Source organism: Macaca nemestrina, chromosome 2, assembly GCF_043159975.1.
Source record: "Macaca nemestrina isolate mMacNem1 chromosome 2, mMacNem.hap1, whole genome shotgun sequence".
Classification (NCBI taxonomy): domain Eukaryota; kingdom Metazoa; phylum Chordata; class Mammalia; order Primates; family Cercopithecidae; genus Macaca; species Macaca nemestrina.
This window is the reverse complement of record NC_092126.1, coordinates 63194951-63220384: the sequence shown is the minus strand read 5'-3', so window position 1 is coordinate 63220384 and position 25434 is coordinate 63194951. Positions and strand designations below refer to the sequence as shown.

At 40.1% G+C, this 25434-nt stretch overlaps 2 protein-coding genes across 2 annotated transcripts in view; both read left to right on the top strand.

Moving 5' to 3' along the window:
- Window positions 1-12338: 12338 nt before the first annotated feature.
- LOC105488532 (tripartite motif containing 59) lies at window positions 12339-24682 on the top strand. Its single transcript, XM_011752717.2, has 3 exons — window positions 12339-12403; window positions 13317-13389; window positions 22894-24682. Exon 3 carries the CDS (start codon window positions 22897-22899, stop codon window positions 24106-24108), a length of 1212 nt encoding a protein of 403 aa, XP_011751019.1. The 5' UTR covers window positions 12339-12403; window positions 13317-13389; window positions 22894-22896; the 3' UTR covers window positions 24109-24682.
- Window positions 13316-25434, top strand: part of LOC105488529 (intraflagellar transport 80) — a 186634-nt gene continuing 174515 nt past the window's right edge. Inside the window, exon 1 of the mRNA XM_071091184.1 lies at window positions 13316-13389. The gene's annotated coding sequence lies outside the window, so the exon portion shown is untranslated. The remainder of the gene's footprint in view (window positions 13390-25434) is intronic.

Here is a 25434-nt window from a genome sequence, read left to right as displayed (position 1 = left end):
GGACTCAAGTTATTCTCCTGCCTCAGCTTCCCAAAGTGCTGGGATCACAGGTGAGACCCATGGTGCCCAGCTTTAATGATTTTCTTAATGGCATCTGGGAACTCATCTGCTGCCTCTTGGTCAGCAGAAGCTGCTTCTCCTGTTATCCTGACATTTTAAAAGCCAAATCTCTTTCAAAATCATCAAACCGGGCACACCCAAGATGGCCAAATAGGAACAGCTCCAGCCTCCAGCTCCCAGTGTGAGCAACACAGCAGATGGGTGATTTCTGCATTTTCAACTGAGGTGCAGACCGACACCTCACACCTCACACGGCAGGGTACACCCCTGAGACGAAGCTTCCAGAGCAAGAATCAGATAGCAACACTCGCTGTTCAGCAATATTCTATCTTCTGCAGCCTCCGCTGCTGATACCCAGGCAAACAGGGTCTGGAGTGGACCTCAAGCAAACTCCAACAGACCTACACCTGAGGGTCCTGACTGTTAGAAGGAAAACTAACAAACAGAAAGGACACCCACACCAAAACCCCATCAGTACGTCACCATCATCAAAGACCAAAGGCAGATAAAACCACAAAGATGGGGAAAAAGCAGGGCAGAAAAGCTGGAAATTCAAAAAATCAGAGCACATCTCCCCCTTCTCCCCCTCCAAAGGAACGCAGCTCATCGCCAGCAATGGAACAAAGCTGGATGGAGAATGACTTTGACGAGTCGAGAGAAGAAGGTTTCAGTCGATCAAACTTCTCAGACCTAAAGGAGGAACTACATAACCAGCACAAAGAAACTAAAAACCTTGAAAAAAGATTTGACAAATGGCTAATTAGAATAACCAATGTAGAGAAGTCCTTAAAAGAACTGATAGAGATGAAAATCATAACACAAGAACTACATGACAAATGCACAAGCTTCAGTAACTGACTCGATCAACTGGAAGAAAGAGTATCAGCGATTGAAGATCAAATGAATGAAATGAACCGAGAAGAGAAGTGTAGAGAAAAAAAAAGTAAAAAGAAATAAACGAAACCTCCAAGAAATATGGGATTATGTGAAAAGACCAAATCTACGTCTGATTGGTGTGCCTGAAAGTGACGGGGAAAATGGAACCAAGTTGGAAAACATGCTGCAGGATATCACCCAGGAGAACTTCCTCAACCTAGTAAGGCAGGCCAACATTCAAATTCAGGAAATACAGAGAGCGCCACAAAGATACTCCTCAAGAAGAGCAATTCCAAGACACATAATTGTCAGATTCACCAAAGTTGAAATGAAGGAAAAAATGTTAAGGGCAGCCAGAGAGAAAGGTCGGGTTACACACAAAGGGAAGCCCATCAGACTAACAGCAGATCTCTCGGCAGAAACTCTCCAAGCCAGAAGAGAGTAGGGGCCAATATTCAACATTCTTAAAGAAAAGAATTTTAAACCCAGAATTTCATATCCAGCCAAACTAAGTTTCATAAGTGAAGGAGAAATAAAATCCTTTACAGACAAGCAAATGCTTAGAGATTTTGTCACCACCAGGCCTGCCCTACAAGAGATCCTGGAGGAGGCACTAAACATGGAAAGGAACAACAGGTACCAGTCATTGCAAAAACATGTCAAAATGTAAAGTCCAGTGGAAACTGCATCAACTAGTGAGCAAAATAACCAGCCAATATCATAATGACAGGATCAAGTTCACACATAACAATATTAACCTTAAATGTAAATGAACTAAATGGTCCAATTAAAAGACACAGACTGGCAAATTGGATAAAGTGTCAAGACCCATCAGTTTGCTGTATCCAGGAAACCCATCTCACATGCAGAGACACACATAGACTCAAAATAAAGGGATGGAGGAAGATCTACCAAGCAAATGGAAAACAAAAAAAAGCAGGGGTTGCAATCCTAGTCTCTGATAAAACAGACTTTAAACCATCAAAGATCAAAAGAGACAAAGAAGGCCATTACATAATGGTAAAGGGATCAATTCAACAGGAAGAGCTAACTATCCTAAATATATATGCACCCAATACAGGAGCACCCAGATTCATGAAGCAAGTCCTTAGAGACTTACAAAGAGACTTAGACTCCCATACAATAATAATGGGAGACTTTAACACTCCACTGTCAACATTAGACAGATCAACGAGACAGAAAGTTAACAACGATATCCAGGAATTGAACTCAACTCTGCACCAATCGGACCTAATAGACATCTACAGAACTCTCCACCCCAAATCAACAGAATATACATACTTCTCAGCACCACATCGCACTTATTCCAAAATTGACCATATCGTTGGAAGTAAAGCACTCCTCAGCAAATGTACAAGAACAGAAATTATAACAAACTGTCTCTCAGACCACAGTGCAATCAAATTAGAACTCAGGACTAAGAAACTCAATCAAAACCGCTCAACTACATGGAAACTGAACAACCTGCTCCTGAATGACTACTGGGTACATAACGAAATGAAGGCAGAAATAAAGATGTTCTTTGAAACCAATGAGAACAAAGATACAACATACCAGAATCTCTGAGACACATTTAAAGCAGTGTGTAGAAGGAAATTTATAGCACTAAATGCCCACAAGAGAAAGCTGGAAAGATCTAAAATTGACACTCTAACATCACAATTACAAGAACTAGAGAAGCAAGAGCAAACACATTCAAAAGCTAGAAGAAGGCAGGAAATAACTAAGATCAGAGCAGAAGTGAAGGAGATAGAGACACAAAAAACCCTCCAAAAAATCAATGAATCCAGGAGCTGTTTTTTTGAAAAGATCAACAAAATTAATAGACCACTCGCAAGACTAATAAAGAAGAAAAGAGAGAAGAATCAAATTGACGCAATAAAAAATGATAAAGGGGATATCACCACCAACCCCACAGAAATACAAACTACCATCAGAGAATACTATAAACACCTCTATGCAAATAAACTAGAAAATCTAGAAGAAATGGAAAATTTCCTGGACGCTTACACTCTCCCAAGACTAAACCAGGAAGAAGTTGAATCCCTGAATAGACCAATAGCAGGCTCTGAAATTGAGGCAATAATTAATAGCCTACCAACCAAAAAAAGTCCAGGACCAGACGGATTCACAGCCGAATTCTACCAGAGGTACAAGGAGGAGTTGGTACCATTCCTTCTGAAACTATTCCAATCAATAGAAAAAGAGGAAATCCTCCCTAACTCATTTTACGAGGCCAACATCATCCTGATACCAAAGCCTGACAGAGATACAACAAAAAAAGAGAATTTTAGACCAATATCCCTGATGAATATCAATGTAAAAATCCTCAATAAAATACTGGCTAACCGAATCCAGCAGCACATCAAAAAGCTTATCCACCATGATCAAGTGGGCTTCATCCCTGGGATGCAAAGCTGGTTCAACATACGCAAATCAATAAACGTAATCCAGCATATAAACAGAACCAAAGACAAAAACCACATGATTATCTCAATAGATGCAGAAAAGGCCTTTGACAAAATTCAACAGCGCTTCATGCTAAAAACTCTCAATAAATTCGGTATTGATGAAACGTATCTCAAAATAATAAGAGCTATTTATGACAAACCCACAGCCAATATCTTACTGAATGGGCAAAAACTGGAAGCATTCCCTTTGAAAACTGGCACAAGACAGGGATGCCCTCTCTCACCACTCCTATTCAACATAGTGTTGGAAGTTCTGGCTAGGGAAATCAGGCAAGAGAAAGAAATCAAGGGTATTCAGTTAGGAAAAGAAGTCAAATTGTCCCTGTTTGCAGATGACATGATTGTATATTTAGAAAACCCCATCATCTCAGCCCAAAATCTCCTTAAGCTGATAAGCAACTTCAGCAAAGTCTCAGGAAACAAAATCAATGTGCAAAAATCACAAGCATTCTTATACACCAGTAACAGACAAACAGAGAACCGAATCAGGAATGAACTTCCATTCACAATAACTTCAAAGAGAATAAAATACCTAGGAATCCAACTTACAAGGGATATAAAGGACCTCTTCAAGGAGAAGTACAAACCACTGCTCAGTGAAATAAAAGAGGACACAAACAAATGGAAGAATATGGATAGGAAGAATCAATGGTCATGGATAGGAAGAATCAATATCGTGAAAATGGCCATACTGCCCAAGGTAATTTATAGATTCAATGCCATCCCCATCAAGCTACCAATGACTTTCTTCACAGAATTGGAAAAAACTGCTTTAAAGTTCATATGGAACCAAAAAAGAGCCCGCATTGCCAAGACAATCCTAAGCCAAAAGAACAAAGCTAGAGGCATCACGCTCCCTGACTTCAAACTATACTACAAGGCTACAGTAACCAAAACAGCATGGTACTGGTACCAAAACAGAGATATAGACCAATGGAACAGAACAGAGCCCTCAGAAATAATACCAAACATCTACAGCCATCTGATCTTTGACAAACCTGACAAAAACAAGAAATGGGGAAAGGATTTCCTATTTAATAAATGGTGCTGGGAAAATTGGCTAGTCATAAGTAGAAAGCTGAAACTGGATCCTTTCCTTACTCCTTATATGAAAATTAATTCGAGATGGATCAGACACTTAAATGTTAGACCTAAAACCATAAAAACTCTAGAAGAAAACCTAGGTAATACCATTCAGGATATAGGCATGGGCAAGGACTTCATGTCTAAAACACCAAAAGCAACGGCAACAAAAGCCAAAATTGACAAATGGGATCTAATTAAACTAAAGAGCTTCTGCACAGCAAAAGAAACTACCATCAGAGTGAACAGGCAACCTACAGAATGGGAGAAAATTTTTGCAATCTACTCATCTGACAAAGGGCTAATATCCAGAACCTATAAAGAACTCAATCAAATTTACAAGAAAAAAAACAAACAACTCCATCAAAAAGTGGGCAAAGGATATGAACAGACACTTCTCAAAAGAAGACATTCATACAGCCAACAGACACATGAAAAAATGCTCATCATCACTTACCATCAGAGAAATGCAAATCAAAACCACAATGAGATATCATCTCACACCAGTTAGAATGGTGATCATTAAAAAATCAGGAAACAACAGGTGCTGGAGAGAATGTAGAGAAATAGGAACACTTTTACACTGTTGGTGGGTCTGTAAACTAGTTCAACCATTGTGAAAAACAGTGTGGCGATTCCTCAAGGATCTAGAACTAGAAATACCATTTGACCCAGCCATCCCATTACTGGGTATATACCCAAAGGATTATAAGTCATGCTGCTATAAAGACACATGCACACGTATGTTTATTGCAGCACTATTCACAATAGCAAAGACTTGGAATCAACCCAAATGTCCATCAGTGATAGACTGGATTAAGAAAATGTGGCACATATACACCATGGAATACTATACAGCCATAAAAAAGGATGAGCTCGTGTCCTTTGTAGAGACATGGATGCAGCTGGAAACCATCATTCTCAGCAAACAATCGCAAGAACAGAAAACCAAATACCGCATGTTCTCATAGGTGGGAATTGAACAATGAGATCACTTGGACACAGGAAGGGAAACATCACACACTGGGTCCTATTGTGGGAATGGGGGAGGAGGGAGGGATAGCATTAGGAGATATACCTAATGTAAATGATGAGTTAATGGGTGCAGCACACTAACATGGCACATGTATACATATGTAAGAAACCTGCATATTGTGCACATGTATCCTAGAACTTAAAGTATAATAAAAAAAAAATCATCAAACCATCCATTGCTGGTGTTACGTTTTCCAGCTTTAGATCTTTTACCTTCCTTTTGCTTTAAGTTGTCATATTGTGACTGTGCTTCTTCTTGAATCATATTAGAGTCTATAGGCATGTCTTTCTTATAGCAATCCTATACCTATACAAAAGCTGCATTTTCAATATGAGATGAAGTATTTTACAAAAAGTGCAAGGTTTTTGTGCCTGCTTGCATAGCTATAGTGACACCTTCATAAATTTCCTTTTTTTTTTCTTTTGTGACGAAGTCTCACTCTGTCATCAGGCTGGAGTGCAGTGGCATGATCTTGGCTCACTTGCAAGCTCTGCCTCCTGAGTTTAAGTGATTATCCTACCTTAGCCTCCTGAGTAGCTTGGATTACACAGGTGCGTGCCACAGGCCCAGCTAATTTTTGTATTTTTAGTAGACACGGAGTTTCACCATGTTGGCCAGGATAGTCTCGATCTCTTGACCTCATGATCTGCCTGCCTCAGCCTCCCAAAGTGCTGGGATTACAGGCATGAGCCACCGCGTCCGTTCTCTCTCTTTTTTTTTTATAGTGGCCTTTATGCTGGACTTATTTAACTCGAAATGGTGGGCAATCCCAGCTGCAGACTTCACTCCATGGTACATGTCAAGCAATTCAACTTTTTCTTGTAACGTCATGACTTTTCTCTCCTTCTTGGGAGCACTTCCAGCATTATTAGTGACACTCTATGGTGTTATTCAAGGTTTACAGTATTGCAGTAAACACAATGAAAAATACATGAGAACTGTGAGAGATCACTTTTGATCACAATAAGCGATTTACTAGGGAGAGGAACTGCTCATGGGGAGATGATTAAGGTCACACAGTGTTTTAAGCAGATACAACATGAGCTCACTGCAATAGCAACAGAAGGGACTATGAAATTATTACAGTAGTACGGTATGTGCTATTGCTCATTTTATGCAGTTATGATTTAATGTTGCATCTTTATGTTTGTTTACACTTCTCTCAACTTTGAATGGTGCTATGTACAGTCTGTGTGTGTAAGTTTTGGTAAATTTTAACTTTTTAGAAAAGGTTTGTGTATATTTTATGGTAGTAAATGATAAACTAGCATCTACCTATATTTTATGCAATCATGACACACCTTTTTTTGATATTTCTAGGCTACATGGTTCATCTGTGAGTTTTTTCAAATTGTCCAAATCTCCGCGATATTTTCTAATATATTTATTTTAAAAAATCTACCCCTAAGTGGGCCCTTGCAGTTCAAACCTGTGTTGTTCAAGGATTACCAGTATAAGTAATCATCCACATGAGCTATTTCAAGTCCTTAGCACACACATGTTTGGGAATTGCCATTCTGAATATACAGAGTGACATGTATATACTATAAGGGGGTTTTTATAACTAGAAAAGTCCTCATGTTTCTCCTTTAAAAGACAACAGGGCAGTGTCTCAGTAGAGGATTTAAATTACAGGGGTGTTTTATTCTCTCAAGTCTCAAAAACTTAAAAGATATATGTTTCTTGACTTTTCAGCTATAATGCCAACCAGCATTAGGAAGATATTACCCAATCCCAGACTTGTGTTGCTGCCCCAAATTCAACCATTCTGAATTACAAGAGACAGAGACTATCACCTGAAAAGGTGATATAGCACAGACATGATGAATGGGGGCCTAATTGTGAGGTGGGCAGCCAGTGTGATTTGTATCTCTTCCGGAAATCCCTCTATTGATCTCAGAATGGGTGAAGATCATCCAGGTATAGCCCCAACTTCTGGTCATCAGTCACCAGAAATCTGGGAAACTCAGTGGCATAAGGCCTGGGTTGCTTGTGCCAATTGGAGGTACACCTTAATCTGCAGTTTATCTGATATTGTCATTTAACTAGATCTGTATGTTAGCTCGCTTAGATAAGCAACTTGAATATAGGAGCTGTGTTCTTTGTCTCTGTAATACTGTGTATTTTAGAAGGCAACTAACAGATATTGGTTTGAAACGGACTAGAGAATCACACAAGGCTGTATCAAAATAAAAATTCTAGGAATCATTTATCAGAAAAAATTCTTGAAATTCAAAATGTTTGGATCATTTTTAAAAAATAGATGCATGCATAACCATTACAAAATAGTCTAGAAAACTGGATATTAAGTGCCTACATAAAGAGATCCCCAAATTTACTTAAGGTTACAGCCACCCATAAAATTGAGTACTCAAAAAAGGTGGTGGCAAAAAAGTTAGTGGCATTTGAAATAAAAAAGACTCAATGATAATAAAGAAAAGGAAAAGTGGTTACAAGGTAAACTGCTCCAGGACAGACACATCTTTGGAGTCTTCCAAGGTGCATTCAGAGACACAGCTGAAAAGGGCTGTGTGAAAATAAATTCTGTGTATGTTCTAGTTTTAAAAATTGTGTAGTAATTTATGTATTTTTAGGTAGTAATATACAAACGAGCTCAAACTCAGCTGAAAGCAACGCCAACATGGTTGTTAGGTTTCTCTCCTCTAAAAATGAGGTTTTTCTAGATTGCCTCCAAAATCCCCCCAAACTCCAGGTCTCTGAGTCTATAAACTCCGCTGCATCATATAGCTGTGTGCTGTTTTTCCAGATAAAATGACCTTCTATGAACTATTAGGTAGATTCTCCCAGCTCATTATCACAGATTCATTGCCACTATAATTATGGTGCCAGCTGCTGCTGTGTTTTTTTGTTTTCTTTGCACTCCAGGCTCCAGATGAAAGCTGTGCATTTTCTGTGAAGTCCTAGAAATGAAACACTTGAGCTTTCTAACTTTGGAAAATCACATGTTCTCTTTATTAGAATTCTGCTGAGACTAATGTGATGGGAGACAAGAGTGGAGTATTTAAACTCTGTAGCTATTAACACCCCAATCAAGTGTTTTAGCTTGTCTATAGAGTACTTCTCTGTTACTGATGCCTCCTGTTTTAGCAACTTAGATAGAAGATGCCTAGAAGCAAAAAGTCTGACCTGAGCACCAGAAGGTTGTCATAATTAACAACAAAAAAAAATTCTTTGTAGAGATGGAGTCTTGCCATGTTGTCTGTCCATGGCTGGTCTCAAAACTCCTGAACTCAACTGATCTGCCGGCCTCCATCTTCCAAAGTGCTGGGATTACAGGCGTGAGCCACCACGCTCGGCCTAGTTGTCATAAAATTAATGTTATATTGCCTCCTCTTCTACACCTGGTAATAACTGCAAATGTTTATCATCTTTTATCTCTTTCCAGTATTCTATCAAAAGATTACTGGAAGTCAGGCCGGGTGCGGTGGCTCAAGCCTGTAATCCCAGCACTTTGGGAGGCCAAGGTGGGTGGATCACTTGAGGTCAGGAGTTCAAGACCAGTCTGGCCAACATGGTGAAACCCCGTCTCTACTAAAAATACAAATATTAGTTGGACACAGTGGTACGTGCATGTAACTCCAGCTACTCGGGAGGCTGAGGCAGGAGAATCACTTGAACCTGGGAGGCGGAAGTTGTAGTGAGCCGAGATTGTGCCACTACACTCCAGCCTGGGCGACAGAGCATGACTCCATCTCCAAAAATAAAAAATAAAAGAGACCCTTCCCAAGCAGCTCAACTGTCCTCTTCCCCACCATTTTTTTGGGTGGCTGAGAAACTTATCACCTGAGTTTTAGGCTTATGGATTTGAAGCATGTACTCCTGCATTTGAGTATTAGTTCTCCCATCCCACCTTCCCAGGAAAACATTATCTTTTGTAGAGTATGTTAATCACGGTCCACAAAACCAATTATGTCAGGCTGACTGCCACCACTTAGGCCACCATTGTTTTTGTAGGCTCCTGTGGTTCTCCACACCATCCTAGCCTCCTCAATCCCCAAATTCATGCTGGGCTACAGAAATCTTGAATCTTTGGCAGGGTTGGGAACCCACAGCCCTCTGAAGCAGACTCCCTGGAGGCACCAATATAACCCTTCCCTTTTGGCGTCATAGTTTTCCCCCACCAGGACCCGAGTCATCTCTATTTTGGGGCAAACATAATTCTTTCTACTTCTCTGAAGCATTCGGCCTCTTCCTTAAAATATTGTTTTTCTACATGGGCTCAGGCTTTTTGGGAAACAACAGCCAGTAAGTCTAGTGTGAGGTTCTTCTGTTTTCTTGCTACATACATTAACTGTTTTGAGGTAAGAAAGCACACAGGGGAAAACAGGTGAAAAAAATTATAGCTCAAAAACATTTTCATCCATATTAATTCAATTCCAGAAACAATTACGCTTTTTATAAAGACAACAATTTAATATACTACATTTACTGCTATGGAAAGATAATTCACAATATGTTGGGTTTTTTGTTTTGAGACAGGGTCTCACTCTTCTGCCCAGGCTGGAGTGCAGTGGTGTGATCATAACTCACTGCGGCCCTGATTTCCCAGGCTCAAGCAATCCTCCTGCCTCAGTCTCCCAAGTAGCTGGGACTACAGGTGTGAGCCACCACTCCGGCTAATTATTTTATTTTCGGTAGAGATGGGTTCTCACTCTGTGGCCCAGACTGCTCTCAAATTCCCGGGCTCAAGCAATTCTTCCACTTTGGCCTCCCAAAGCGTTGGAATTACACACATGGGCCACCACGCCTGTCCCACATGTTGTTGTGACAGGAAATTATAAAGATGTCTATCAGGATGACTCCAATGTTTAAACAGAAAATGTACATCAAGTCAAAACGAATATTTACCACCATGAAACAGTAGCTATCACTACAATTCACACTTCATAAGCAACCTTTTTAGGAGCTGAATTGGTGAAGCTATCTGAGATTGACTAAGGCCTCATTAATATTGCCTTACTTTCTGCTTTGTATCTTTAATATTTTCTGTAATTTACTGAATAAAAGCCTAGCACCTGAATGTACTGCAATATAAATATACAGTATATAGAGCCCATAGATTTTTTTTTTTTTTTCCTGGAATGCAGAGGTGCCATCTTGGCTCACTGCAACCTCTGCCTCCCAGGTTCAAGCGATTCTCCTGCCCCAGCCTCCAGACTAGCTGGGATTACAGGTGCCTGCCACCACGCCCGGCTAAGTTTTTGTATTTTTAGTAGAGACGGGGTTTCACTATGTTGGCCAGTCTGGTCTTGAACTCCTGACCTCAGGTGATCCACCTGTCTTGGCCTCCCGAAAGTGCTGGGATTACGGGCGTGAGCCACTGCACCCGGTCTAGAGCCCATATCTTTATTTAGCACATTAGTAAACAAAATGACTTTAGTTATCAGAAGTTAAGTAATTCAAACTTAAAGCTGTTGGAACTTTATTCTGAGCCTTGAGAGGAATGTGGCTACAGCCTGAGCCAAGCAGCAGGCATCTGCACCGTCTGCCTTTTGTTTCTGTAAATAATTAAAATCGGAGGAGCAAACCATACCAGAGATACAACCCCCTGAGATCACTACCCGTCCTCACGGAGTAACGAAGTACTCTTTCTTGGAATGTAGCAATCTGTAACCTACCAAATAGCTGTAAGTATGTACTGGTCTCTTACGGAAAATGAAATCCTGCTAAAATTTGTCTCTGGCCACCTAGGTGAAACCTTAACTTCTTCACTTTGGAATGCTGACCCCATTTGGAGCTGGTGTCTCCTGGGTGGCTACCCTCAAGCCTTACGCTGGAATAAACTCTTATCCTTAATCATATTTCCTGAACCTATTTAAGGTCGACAGGAGAGGGAAGCGGAGATGTCTTGAGATAAAGCTGAATTAAGTTTCTCAAGAAAAAAGGGAAAGGGACCTCTGAGCTGTAAGTTGTTTTCTAACTCTAGGGAGTTAGAGGTGAAGTAGGAACTTGAAGTTGGAAGTGCTGAGTTGGACAGCCCTCATCTCTAGGCAATACTTTAGTAAAGTGGAAAAACGGGAGAAGACGACGAAGGCTAGGGAGAGATGCACCCAACCCAGTCCCGGGTTTCGCACTCGCTCTCGGAGTTGGGTACAAAGAGTGTTCCAAAACCCCTTCTCCTGTGCTCAGCCCAGTGCTCCGGTGGGTCAGGTCTCCGGAACGCGTAAACAAAAGCAAACAGCTGAGCGGCGGAGGGCGCTGGCGACAGGTGTGGGTGTGCCCTGAGGATGCGTGGCGACTTCCCGGAGCAGCGGGTCTGTGAGGCAACGATGGAAGACACTGCATTCCACAGCATAGCAGCAGGCCCTGCCCTGGATGGCTCCAAGTAAAAGACAGTTCCCGAGAAGCCGTCGGCCGCCGGCGATTCGCCTCCTCCCGCGCCAGACCCCGCCTCTCCCCCAGACTACCGGTGCCATCCAGATGCCCCAGGCGGGACCCCAGCTCACGAAGCCCACTGGCCGAAGCTCCCCACAGGCTAGAGAGCCGCTCCTTCGAGGCCAAACGTCCGAGAGGCGGCCTGCGCCTAGCACGCAGGCGTGGAAAGCTAGGCGCCAGCCTCGATCTGACAGCCGCCACCTGCCTCGGGCCGCGCCGTCCGCCGTTTACTTTCGAACGAGCCCAGCAATAGTTCCCATTGGTCGATGCCGCGCAGTTGAAAGCTGCCTGCAGACTGCGCCTGCGCCGCGAGGCTCCGGGCGGCCCCGCCCGGCCTGGGCACCTGAAGCCCTTCGGGGCGGAGGAGGGCGGGGACTCGGGGCGACTCTCAGCATCAGCCAGGAGCCGGTGGCTCTCTGTTTCGGCGCTGTGGAGTCGCCTACTCCGCCTCCTCCCCGCGGTGAGTCTAAGGACCTTTACGGATCCGAGAAGGTGGCTCTGAGTCCTTTTTCTTTTCCTGTAGCACAGGCTGGTGTTCCAGTGTGTTTGCTGGGGAGTCCTGGGGGCGTGACGATGGAGGGAGTGGCTTGGGACCTGCATTCATTCCCACTTGTCCCACACTGGAGTTTGGGGAACCATTCTCCCGTCTCTCCACTGTGGAGCTGCGTTCCTGTGAGGGAGGAGGCGCTCTGTGGTGGCCAGGGTGAGCTGGGCCAGGCCGAGTCGGTCAGCCCCGCGGGGCTTGGGGTCGGGCGGTTGCGGAGGCGGAGGCGCTTTAGGAGGGAGGCCTGGGAGAGTGGAGCTTTCAGAGGGGGAGGGGAAGAGTACTGCCATTTTGAGCCCCTTTGTGGGAGGTGCTCGTAGGACTTAGGTGGGATAGGTGCAGTTACCCATTTTACAGATGTGAAGCCTCACTTTTGAGAGGTATTTGATAATACTGACTCAGGTACCACAGCATTGAAATGGCAGAACAGAGAGATGAGCAAACTATACTAAATCAGTTACAATTTTGAGCTGGCAAAGTATTTTACTCCCATGGATGCTTTTGTCTTGCAGTTAATTTTAAGCACTCTAAATGACCGTGAATGTTTTTTCTGCCATCGCCATTGGTGGGTCATATTGTCGAGAGCTCATAAGCTACTTGACGTTGTAAAGAGGTCCTTTGTGACCATCTGTTTGGTCAGAGTTCGGATTTTCAAGGAACAAGCGATACCTCTACTGCAGCTCCAGCAACTGTGTTGGTGTTTGTGACTTTTCGGAAAACACAGTAAAGCATAGTGAAGATAAACATCAAAGACAGTGAACTAACAACCATTTTTATGACATGAGACAATAAATTGAAAGCATTAAGGATAACATTATTTTAATTTTAGAATAAGAATAAAAGATTCTGGAGGAGTTGGAGAGAGTGTATTCAGTCCCCAAACCAGGAGATCAACAAAGTAGGTAAGTTCTGGGAGATTAAGTAAATATGAAAAACATTTTACCTGAGTTTTTACAGAGTGTATCATTTAAACTATAAAGTGAAATTTAGAAGTCTTTTGAAAAAACATTATGTTGATGGTGTATCAAATTCCAACCATCTTACCGAAGGAGCGGAGCATAAAGTGAAAAATAAACAGCTTCCTTTTCCGATCTGTACCTTAAAGGTAGTCACTCAACTCTTTCGTACATCCTTCTAGAAATTTTACAAGAATGTGTACATCTCAAAACACATGCAAAGCTGTTATTTTAGACATACAGATCTGCAGAACTACACAAAACTGCAAATTAAGTTACCTGGATACTTCTTCACTATGCATTCATATATTGGTCTTTTTAAATGAGTAAGTAGCTATTTAATCTGGCAAGGTGAAATTTTGATTTTAGGTAATGTTAGTTTTGACATTGCCTTTCACCAAACACGTTGATGAATATTTCCCACCAGATATATTTTTACTTTGAAAAGTATAACAAAAGTAATTAAAGCCTTAACTTCTCAAGTCAGTTCCTGGTTAAATTGAATTAATAGTCTTTTTTTGTTTTGTTTTTAGTTTTTTTATTTTTTAGTTTAGGAAAACAGGTTGATATCAAAATGAAATAAAATAGTACAGATGGACAAAGAGAGTTAAAATCAGCTGACCATAGGATTTTTTTTTTAATTTGAAAAAGTTAAGGTGATCTCTCATTATTTTTGTATATTTATATGTGGCAGAATTATTTTTAAAAATCTTGTTTCTCAAACTTTCCGCAACAGTGTTAAAAAAAAAATTCTTATATATGTATATAAATGATGAAGTTGTAGTTATTTCTTAAGTAAGTCTTCGATTGCATGAAATGTATTCTTTATCAGTTAGGGCCACAAAGATGTGAGCCCCAATTTGGGTGGTGGCACCACTTGAATTTTTCTATACTTAAAGCTGACTCACTAGAAGTCATGGGGCAAGTCATCGAATTCTATAATGTAGTAAAAATATTTTCGTTTCAGAGGCTGTGAAATGTAATGAATGTTTTACAACTGTTCATGTTTAGAGTTGAAAGGCAGGAAAGCATTAGTGAATTAAAGCTTAAAAACTGGTTTACACAAGAGAATGGGTAATGATATTTTTGGTGCTATTTTATCATCTGTTATACTATCTATTACCTAATATGCCAGTTAGACATCAGGGAGGTTCCCTAGTGAATTGGTCCTCTGGAGAAAGACTTAATAAAAAGTGTGGAAATTCAGAAATGTATTTGTTTTGACACTTAAACACAAGACGTTAGTGAAATAATTTGTCAGTAGAGTGATTTAGCCTCAGATTTCTTTCTGAGAAGATTCATTTTTTTATATTTATATTTCTTGGTGACTTTTAAAAGAGAAGCAGGAAATCTTGAGGTACTGGTTTCTACATGAGCTTAGTACTCACTAGAGGAAAATACATTTTACATGGATTATTTTACTTTTTTGCTTTTTAAAAACATACAGTAGTATAAATTGATTCAAATTCATTTAGCAAAAGAAAGACTGGATAATAGGCAAGACACTTGAACATTTTTTTTAATTGTGTAAAATATACTAAACATAAAATTTACCATTTTAATATTTTTAAGTATACAGTTTGGTGGTATTAAATACATTCAGATTGTTTTGTAATTATCACCACCAACTATCTCCGTAACTTTTTCATCTTCCCAAACTGAAACTGTGTACCCATTAAACCAGCAGTCCTCAACATTTTTGGTACCAGGGACCAGTCTCGAGGAAGACAATTTTTCCATGGACAGGTGCGGGTGGGTGGTACATGGTTTTGGGATAAAACTGTTCTACCGCACATCATCAGGCATTAGATTCTCACAATGAGCTACAACCTAGTTCCCTCGCGTGCGCAGTTCACGGTAGGGTTCACACTCTTATGAGAATCTAATGCTGCCACTGATCTGGCAGGAGGCTTTGCTCAGGCGGGCTTGCCGGCCGCCATGGCGGGGGTGCAGGGTGGGTAGGGAGGGTTGGGGACCCTTGCATTAAATAAATGATAACTCTACGTCTTCCCTGCTCTCAAGCCCTGGCAACTACCATTCCACTTTCTGTCTTTGAGGACTGCTTATTGGTTTTAATATTATATATGCTTTTTTCACATATAATGTGAATGTAAACTTTTTTTCCATTGAACTAATTGAGTGAATTATATTAATAGATTTTTTGTTATTGAATTAACTTTATATTTCTGGGAAGAACCTTATTTAGTCATGGTGCAGTGTTTTTTAAAATGTACTCCTGTATTTGTTTTTGCTAACATTATATTTAGAATTTTACATAAGTGTCCATTTTTGAAATTAGTCCATTTTTAGTTTGTATTGTCTCAAGTTTTGGAATCATGTTATACTGTCTTCAAAACATTTAGCAAACTTTTCATATTTGTATTCTGGAACAGTTGAGTAGGGCCTAGTCCACACTCAAGTGAGAGATTTCAAGAGTATCCAGGAAGTGCAGGTCATTGGGGGCCATTTTAGAGGCTGCCTATCACAGATAGCTAATGGCTTGTTTATTTACTTAAATAACTAACTCTTAGACTGGTCATGGTGACTCACAGCTATAATCCCAGCCCATTGGGAGGCTGAGGGGGGAGGATCTCTTGAGGCCAGGAATTTGAGACCAGCCTGGGCAACATAGTGAGACCCTATCTCTACAAAGCATAAAAACATTAGGCACGTGTGTTGACATGTGCCTATCAGCTACTTGGGAGGCTGAGCTGGGAAGATTGTTTGAGCCTGGGATGTTGAGGCTGCAGTGAGCCATGGTCTCACCACTGCATTCCAGCCCTGGTGACAGAGCAAGTCTCAGTCTCAAAAAGAGCCATCTCTTGGGTTTATCAGTTCTAGCATTTTTATTTTTTATTTTTTTGAGACATAGTCTTGCTCTGTCACTCAGACTGGATTGCAATGGCATGATCTCGACTCACTGCAACCTCTGCCTCCCGGGTTCAAGCGATTCTCCTGCCTCAGCCTCCTGAGTAGCTGGGATTATAGGCACCTGCCACCCTGCCCAGCTAATTTTTGTATTTTTAGTAGAGAGGGGGTTTTGCCATGTTGGCCAGGCTGGTCTCGAACTCCTGACTTCAGGTGATCTGCCTGCCTCGGCCTCCCAAAGTGCTGGGATTATAGGTGTCAGCCACAGTGCCCAGCCAGTTCTAGCAATTTAAGTTTTCTAGTTCATTATCATCTTCCATTTATCTTTATTATTATTTTGTCTTTTGAGACAAGGTGTGGCTCTGTAGTCTAGGCTGGAATGCAGTGGAATGACCATGGCTCATGGCTCACTGCAGCCTGGACCTCCCAGGCTCGAGCAATCCTCCCTCCTCAGCCTCCTGAGTAGCTGGGACTAACAGGCATGCGACACCATGCTTAGCTAAGTTTTTTATTTTTTATAGAGATGGGGTTTCGGTGTGTTGCCAGGGCTGGTCTCAAACTGCTGGGCTCAAGTGATCCTCCCACCTTGGCCTTCCAAAGTGCTGGGATTACAGGTGTGAGCCATCACACCAGGCTTATCTTTATTCTTTTTTTTCCACTTTTCCTTGTTTTTTTTCCCTCTTTTTTTAAGTTGAATTATTTTATATTCCTTTTGGTTTGGTAAGGAAAGTGTATGGTGTCAACTCTGCCCATGTAGTTTTTTTTAGCTCTGTAGATTTTACTGAAGAGTATTTCTGTTGTTTCACATGAATAAATTATGTGTTGACTGTGTACAGAATTCTCAGCTCATATCCCTTTCCTTCTAGACCTTGTGGACATTGCTACATTGTGTTCTAGCATTCCTTGTTGCTGGTGATGTTCTGGTTATTTCCTGCTGTGTAACAAATATCTGAAAGCTTGGCTGGCCAGATGTTCAAGATGTCTTTTTCACTCATGTGTCTGGCAATTCCTTGCCCTTCTGTTTGGCCTGTCTCTTCAGCAAAGTAGCCTGGACTTCTTACATAGCAGTTTGTGGCTCAGAGGCAGCAACCTGCCAAGCTAGTTAAGGGCTATACCTAGAACTCACCACATCACTTATACTGTATCTTCTTGGTCAGAGCAGTCACATGGCCCACACATACTCTAATAGGGGGAGAATAGATTTCAACTCTTCATGTGCAGGGAGTAGAAGCAAAGCCACATTATAGGACAGCTCGTGTGGGAGGTAATTACTGTGGGCATTCCAATTTTAGAAATTCCAGTCTTTCAGAGGAGAATTCTGAGACCTTTGGTTTTGTTTTCCTTTTTTCATCCTTCTTTTCTATGTGGATACTTGTAGGATTCTCTTTCTTTCTTTAAAATTGTATTATATTTTTAATTGCTTAATAGTTAAAAGTGAAACCATAATTTATAATGAAAAACAGATTCTTACCCTCTAGAAGCAGTCACTTTTATCTTTTTTAACATTTCTTTTGGTATTTTCTTCTAAATTTCTAGATACTTATTTTTTTGTGGTTTCTTTATTTTTTAAGTATGTATTGACTTTCTTATAAGGAAAAATTAAGATTTAGTTCTTAAACTGTTTCCTTACTGTATTTTCCCCCTCAATATAATTTTGTTACTCTTTGGTAAAATCAGTATTTGATATTTACAATATTATGACTGTTACAGTGACAGCTGAGCCATATACTATAATATTAATCTTTCCTCTTTTCGTGATTCTATCATTTTTTTCCCTAAATTTAGTTACCTCTCAGTATGTTTCAGATACATGAAGCATTTCTATCAGTTCCATTTATTTACTTAAACATCTGTCTTCTGCACGCCTGTAATCCCAGCACTTTGGGAGGTCGAGGCAGGCAGATCCTGAGGTCAGGAGATCAAGACCATCCTGGCTATCATGGTGAAACCCCATGTCTACTAAAAATACAGAAAAATTAGCCAGGCGTGGTGGCGGGTGCCTGTAGTCCCAGCTACTTGGGAAGCTGAGGCAGGAGAATGGCATGAACCCAGGAGGCGGAGCTTGCAGTGAGCGGAGATTGCGTCACTGCACTCCAGCCTGGGCGACAGAGCGAGACTCCATTTCAAAAAACAAAAAAGAGATCTGTCTTCTGGATCTGCCTTCCTCTTCTAGAGTGACTCTTCTCTAGGCTTTCACAGTTGTCCTGGAATTTATTTCACCATTATGCTGGTGAACATTCTTGCTTTTCTTTTCTCCCTGCAGTAGCGTCTTTAGAAAGAGTTGGCAGAAGGTTGTTCATTTTTGAGATCTTACGTTGTCAAACTGTCTTTATATAAAAATTTATTGTTTTTTTTTCTATGTATAGAATTTTATTTTCCATTTTGGAAGCTATTTTTTTTTTTTTCTGAGAATATCAAAGGCATTACTCCATTGTCTTATTGTTTCCAGTGTTACTGATGTTTTTACTGTTTGGAAACCTACATACAGCATAGCTAAATCCAAGGTGTTCATCCTAGATTAATTTTTGTTCTTTTTCTTCCTTCCAGAAGTCTAGACTGGTTGTGGGAAATTTCTGCTGCATAAAATTTCATACTGGTTTCTGAAAGAACTAGCCTGTAAGCATGGTAGCCACCTTTCTTTTTTAAAAGAAAAAAAAAGGGTCTTGCTCTGTTGCCTAGGCTGGAGTGCAGTGGCAGTCGTGGCTCACTGCAGCCTCAACTTCTTGGGCTCAAGTGATCCTCCTGCCTCAGTTTCCCGAGTAGCTGGGACTATAGGCATGTATAACTGTGCCTGACTAATGTTTAATTTTTTGTAGAGATAGGGTCTCACGGTGTTGCCCAGGTTGGTCTTGAACTCCTGGCTTCGAGTGATCTTGCCACCTCTGCCTCCCAAAGTGCTGGAATTACAGGCGTGAACCACTGCACCTGGCCCACCTATATAGTTAGTGTACTTCTCAGGCAGCAACCAGAGTCAGAAAGTTCCTGACCTTACACAGTTATTTTTCAGTTCTAGTTTCTCTTCAATTTGTTGCCTAAAATTAGTTTTTAATAAATAAACCAGTGAGAAAAGGGTAGTCCGAGAATAGATTTTGACTTCTGTGATCTGTAAGTTATCTACAAATTTTTGTCTAAAAAGTATTATTAAAAATTTTACATATGATAGCAGTAACTTTGAGACCAACCATGATTTTTGCCTCCTTTTTTTTTTTTTGAGACAGAGTCTTGCTCTGTTGCCCAGGCTGGAGTGCAGTGGCGCCATCTCATGCCTCAGCTTCCAGAGTAGCTGGGATTATAGGGATTACAGATGTGCGCCACCATGCCTGGCTAATTTTTGTGTTTTTAGCAGATACAGGGTTTCACCATGTTGGCCAGGCTGGTCTTGAACTCCTGGCCTCAAGTGATCCACCTGTTTTGGCCTGCTTCCATTTTATATAAGCTTAGGATTTGCTTTACAATGTCGTGAATATTTTCATTTTAAAGAAAGTTGAGCTTTTGGGCCCCTAAATGCATTATCAGAGTTGTTCCCTAGCTTTTTGCAAGCATAGAATAGGGGTTTGGGGAGAAAAGTTAGATTCTGTTTTAGGACTAGTTTTGCTACTTAAACAATTGAATAGCTCCAATAATATTAAATCTAGATTAAATGTATGTCCACTGCTCAAATTTTATTTCCTACAAAGTGTTATTCTGTTTATTCCTTCAATGTGAATTCTGACATCACTGAAATACTCTGAAAAACACATTTGTTTTTCTTGGGTGGTTTCTGTATGAGTTCAGAGATTTCTGTAGGTGTAAAGTTGTAAAGTCTTGCCAACATGCACTCACTTGAATTCATCTGCAGTGAATGTCATCTTTACTGTTGCTCAATTACTTTAGTTTGTTGGAATGCTTCATCGTTCAAGCTTAGTCTCTGACACACTTTGGCTCATTCAGGGTCTGTCAGTCTGAATGGAGTATTTTCTGATAGATTTTCCTTTTACACCTTTTCCTAAGCAGAGATTTTGCTATTAAAAAAAAAAAGCAAAAAAAAAAAAAAAAAAAAAAAAAAAGCAAAAAGAAAACAAAACAAAGTCCCGAAACAAAAATCTGTATTATCACAGGTGTCTGAAAAGGCATTTGTTCATTGAACCAATAACAAGTAAATGCCTGCTGTGTTAAAAGTTGTGCCTAAATTGCAGGAATATAACCATAGTTTAGACACAATTCCTGCCCTTCTAGGAGGCCTACATTCTAATGTATACAGAAAAGTTACAAAATTCTTTTAAATAAAAACTTGTTAAAGTGCTATGAAGTAAAAGTGCAGTGTTTAATGAGAATAACAGGGGACCTAATCTGGGGAAAGGCATCCCAAGTTGAGCCCTGAAGAAAGAGTAAGAGTTTGACAGATAGTAAAGATAAGGAGCCAAGTTTGCATTTTATTAGAAATGCAGTTACTTTTAGATGCTATTTTCACAGATTTTTAATCTTAAAAGTTAGTTTTATGGCATGTGATTTGGTAACCGTTATATTTTATGTGAATGGCACTGGGGTGTCTTTTTTTTTTTTTTTTTTGAGACGGAGTTTTGCTCTTGTTGCTCAGGCGAGTGCAATGGTGTAATCTTGGCTCACAGCAACCTCCGCCTCCCAGGTTCAAGCAATTCTCCTGCCTCAGCCTCCCGAGTAGCTGGGATTACAGGCATTTGCCACCACACCGGGCTAATTTTGTATTTTTAGTAGAGATGGAGTTTCTTCACGTTGGTCAGGCTGGTCTCAAACTCCTGACCTCAGGTGATCCATCCGCCTTGGCCTGCCAAAGTGCTGGGATTACAGGCATGAGCCACCGTGCCTAGCCATGGCACTTGGGTTTTTAAGTTTTGCCTAAGGTACTTTCAACAGTGGTGTAACTTGATTTTTCTCTATCAAGGGGTAAGCTAGTCTTCAGAATTGTGGCTTGCGTTGAGGGTAGATATAAAGGAAAACAGTAGGAGGTGATAGGGTGCAAAATGGTCAGACTTCTGTTACTGGAAATATCAGTAATAGCTTGCCAAGAGGTCAAGTTACTTGTGTCAGAGATGGTCTCTGAACTATTGCTGCATTTCTTTTTCTGTCTCAGAAATACTGATTGAGAGACTTTTTCATGAAGGAAAGATGACTAATGGTCTCCTTTTTGTTCTTTACCATTTAGTGCTCTAGTTTTTCACTTAAAAATTAAGGCAGTAATTCAGTTACCATAGTCTTTCAAACTGATTTTTATTATAAGGATTAATTCAAAATTTTTCTGCCTTCTAAATCTCCAAGTTAAAATTATTGCCTTAGAAATTTATACTGTGCTGATCCTGGGGTTTAAGCATACTTGTATTTTAATTCAAGAAGCTAAAAAATTTATGGTAGTAACAGTTACTATGGAGAAATTTGATAACTTGCTTTAGAAACCATTGTTGAGCCAACTGGGACATGTTTCCTTCTTTTGTATTAAAGAATATACTTTTGCTAAGCCTAACTTGTTATAATAGAAATAGTCTTGTCTACTCATTATACGTGCTTGGTTTTGATTTTATCATCTTAAATGTTAAAATGTTGCCCAAAATAGGCCGGGTGCGGTGGCTCATGCCTGTAATCCCAGCACTTTGGGAGGCCGAGGCTGGCGGATCACGAGGTCAGGAGATCGAGACCATCCTGGCTAACACGGTGAAACCCTGTCTCTACTACAAATACAAAAAATTAGCTGGGCGTGGTGGCGGACGCCTGTGGTCCCAGCTGCTCGGGAGGCTGAGGCAGGAGAATGTCATGAACCTGGGAGGCAGAACTTGCAGTGAGCCAAGATCATGTCACTGCACTCCAGCCTGGGTGACAGAGCGAGACTCAGTCTCACAAAAAAAAAAAAGAAAAAAAAAGTTGCACAAAACAGTTGTAATCACTAAGTAGACTTTAACAGAACACTTTGAATTTTTGTCTTTATTAGATAGTATATTAGTCTGTTTTCATGCTGCCGATAAAGACATATCCGAGACTGGGTAATTTATAAGGAAAAAGAGGTTTAATGGACTCACAGTTCCATGTGTCTGGGGAGACCTCACAATCATGGCAGAAGGTGAAAGGCACATCTCACATGGCAGCAGACAAGAAAAGAGAATGAGCCAAGGGAAAGGGGTTTCCTCTTAAAAAACCATCAGATCTCTGATACCACAAGAACAGTATGGGGGAACTGCCCCGATGACTCAAGTTATCTACCACTGAGTCCCTCCCACAACATGTGGGAATTATGGGAGCTACAATTCAAGATGAGATTTGGGTGGGGACACAGGCAGACCATATCGCATAGCAACAAATTTAAATAACTTTAATTTGAAGCATTTTACTACAAATTAATGATAATCGCTTTGTTTGGGATGCTTTTGGTCCCTAAGGAATAAACTCTTAATTGTGATCAGTTATTCACCATATATACTAGGAATTGAATTACTCAGAAAGCTTCATTTTAAAAATACCTTGTTCTCTTTTAAAAGACAAGCAGTATAGTAACAATTTGGAGGTTAATGCCTAGAATGTTAAATAATATGTACAGGTGTCTCTATGTAAACTTAAAATAAGCTTTTCTCTTGACAGGAAATGCACAATTTTGAGGAAGAGTTAACTTGTCCCATATGTTACAGTATTTTTGAAGATCCTCGTGTACTGCCATGCTCTCATACATTTTGTAGAAATTGTTTGGAAAACATTCTTCAGGCATCTGGTAACTTTTACATATGGAGACCTTTACGAATTCCACTCAAGTGCCCTAATTGCAGAAGTATTATTGAAATTGCTCCAACTGGTATTGAATCTTTACCTGTTAATTTTGCATTAAGGGCTATTATTGAAAAATACCAGCAAGAAGACCATCCAGATATTGTCACCTGCCCTGAACATTACAGGCAACCATTAAATGTTTACTGTCTACTAGACAAAAAATTAGTTTGTGGTCATTGCCTTACCATAGGTCAACATCATGGTCATCCTATAGATGACCTTCAAAGTGCCTATTTCAAAGAAAAGGACACTCCTCAAAAACTGCTTGAACAGTTGACTGACACACACTGGACAGATCTTACCCATCTTATTGAAAAGCTGGAAGAACAAAAATCTCATTCTGAGAAGATGGTCCAAGGCGATAAGGAAGTCGTTCTCCAGTATTTTAAGGAGCTTAATGATACATTAGAACAGAAAAAAAAAAGTTTCCTAACAGCTCTCTGTGATGTTGGCAATCTAATTAATCAAGAATATACTCCACAAATTGAAAGAATGAAGGAAATAAGAGAGCAGCAGCTTGAATTAATGACACTGACAACATCTTTACAAGAAGAGTCTGCACTTAAATTTCTTGAAAAAGTTGATGATGTACGCCAGCGTGTAGAGATCTTGAAACAAAGACCACTTCCTGAGGTTCAACCTGTCGAGATTTATCCTCGAGTAAGCCAAATATTGAAAGAAGAATGGAGCAGAACAGAAATTGGACAAATTAAGAACGTTCTCATTCCCAAAATGAAAATTTCTCCAAAAAGGATGCCATGTTCCTGGTCTGATAAGGATGAAAAGGAAATTGAATTTTTTAAAATTTTAAACATTGTTGTAGTTACATTAATTTCAGTGATACTGATGTCAATACTCTTTTTCAACCAACACATAATAACCTTTTTAAATGAAATCACTTTAATATGGTTTTCTGAAGCCTCTCTATCTGTTTACCAAAGTTTATCTAACAATCTGCATGAGGTAAAGAATATACTGTGTCACATTTTCTATTTGTTGACGGAATTCATGTGGAAAATAGTTTCTCATTGAAAATGTCAATCTGAATTGTTTAAATGGGCTCATTCTGTACACTGCTAAATGAAAAATAGGGTGGCAGCATGAATAAATAGCAAACTAAGCTTTATTAGTGCTGCAACTAATATAAACAAAGTTTATATTTGTTGCTTTTGGTTAGCAATATGTCAAAGTTAGAAATACCTGAAATATTCAAATCTTTGGGAAAATCTAGTAACTAATTTGAAAAATACACTATCTCATTTTTATTGGCTTTATGAATGTTGACATAATGTTGCTGTGACATTTAAACATTCTTGTACCAATATTGTCTTTTACCATTATTATATACTGCAGTTAATTGGCTTTACAGTTCTTTATATATATAGCAAAATCCTGAAAGTACGTATACCTTTATTTTGATATGGCTTGAAGCTTTTGAATGGGTGAATAGGATGATAGAAAGGTTTTAAAATCAAGCAACAAAGTCTTAAAGTGATAAGGCATTGCTTAAAGATCTTTTGATCAAATATACCTGTGTTTTAAATAGTTTAAGAGCCCTAAATGTTTATCACCATTCACTCCAAATAAAGCTATTGCTTTTGGATAACTGTTCGGGAACAGTGGCTTTTTAAAAGAAATTTTTGAGACTGGGTTTCACTTTGTTGCCCAGGCTGGAGTGCAGTTGTCTGGTCATGACTCACTGCAGTTTCGACCACCCAGGCTCAATTGATCCTCCCGCCTCTGCCTCTGATGTAGCTGAGACAAGGCACACACCCCCATTCTTGGCTAATTAAAAACATTGTTTTTTGCAGAAATGAGGTTTTGCCATATTGCCCAGGTTGGTCTCAAAGTTCTGGACTCGAGATCTGCCCACCTTGGCCTCCCAAAGTGCTGGGATTACAGACATGAGCCACTGTACCTGGGGGCCAGCATTTTTAATACTTGTCATATTCTATGTTAGTGTAAATTTAAGATTGTATTTAACTTTTCTGCTCATCAAATCAGTTCTTGGATTAAAAACTCATTCTTACTAGAACACAATCATGTTGGTAACTTGGTCTGCAACAGGTTTTGATGGCATCGTGGACTTTATTCATCTTTTTTATTATACTTTAAGTTCTAGGTGTATACATGTGTATACATGTGTACAACATGCAGGTTTCTTACATATGTATACATGTGCCATGTTGGTGTGCTGCACCCATTAACTCGTCATTTACATTAGGTGTATCTCCTAATGCTATCCCTCCCCCTAATATGCCCCAGTGTGTGATGTTCCCCTTCCTGTGTCCAAGTGATCTCATTGTTCAATTCCCACCTATGAGTGAGAATATGCGGTGTTTGGTTTTCAACTTTATT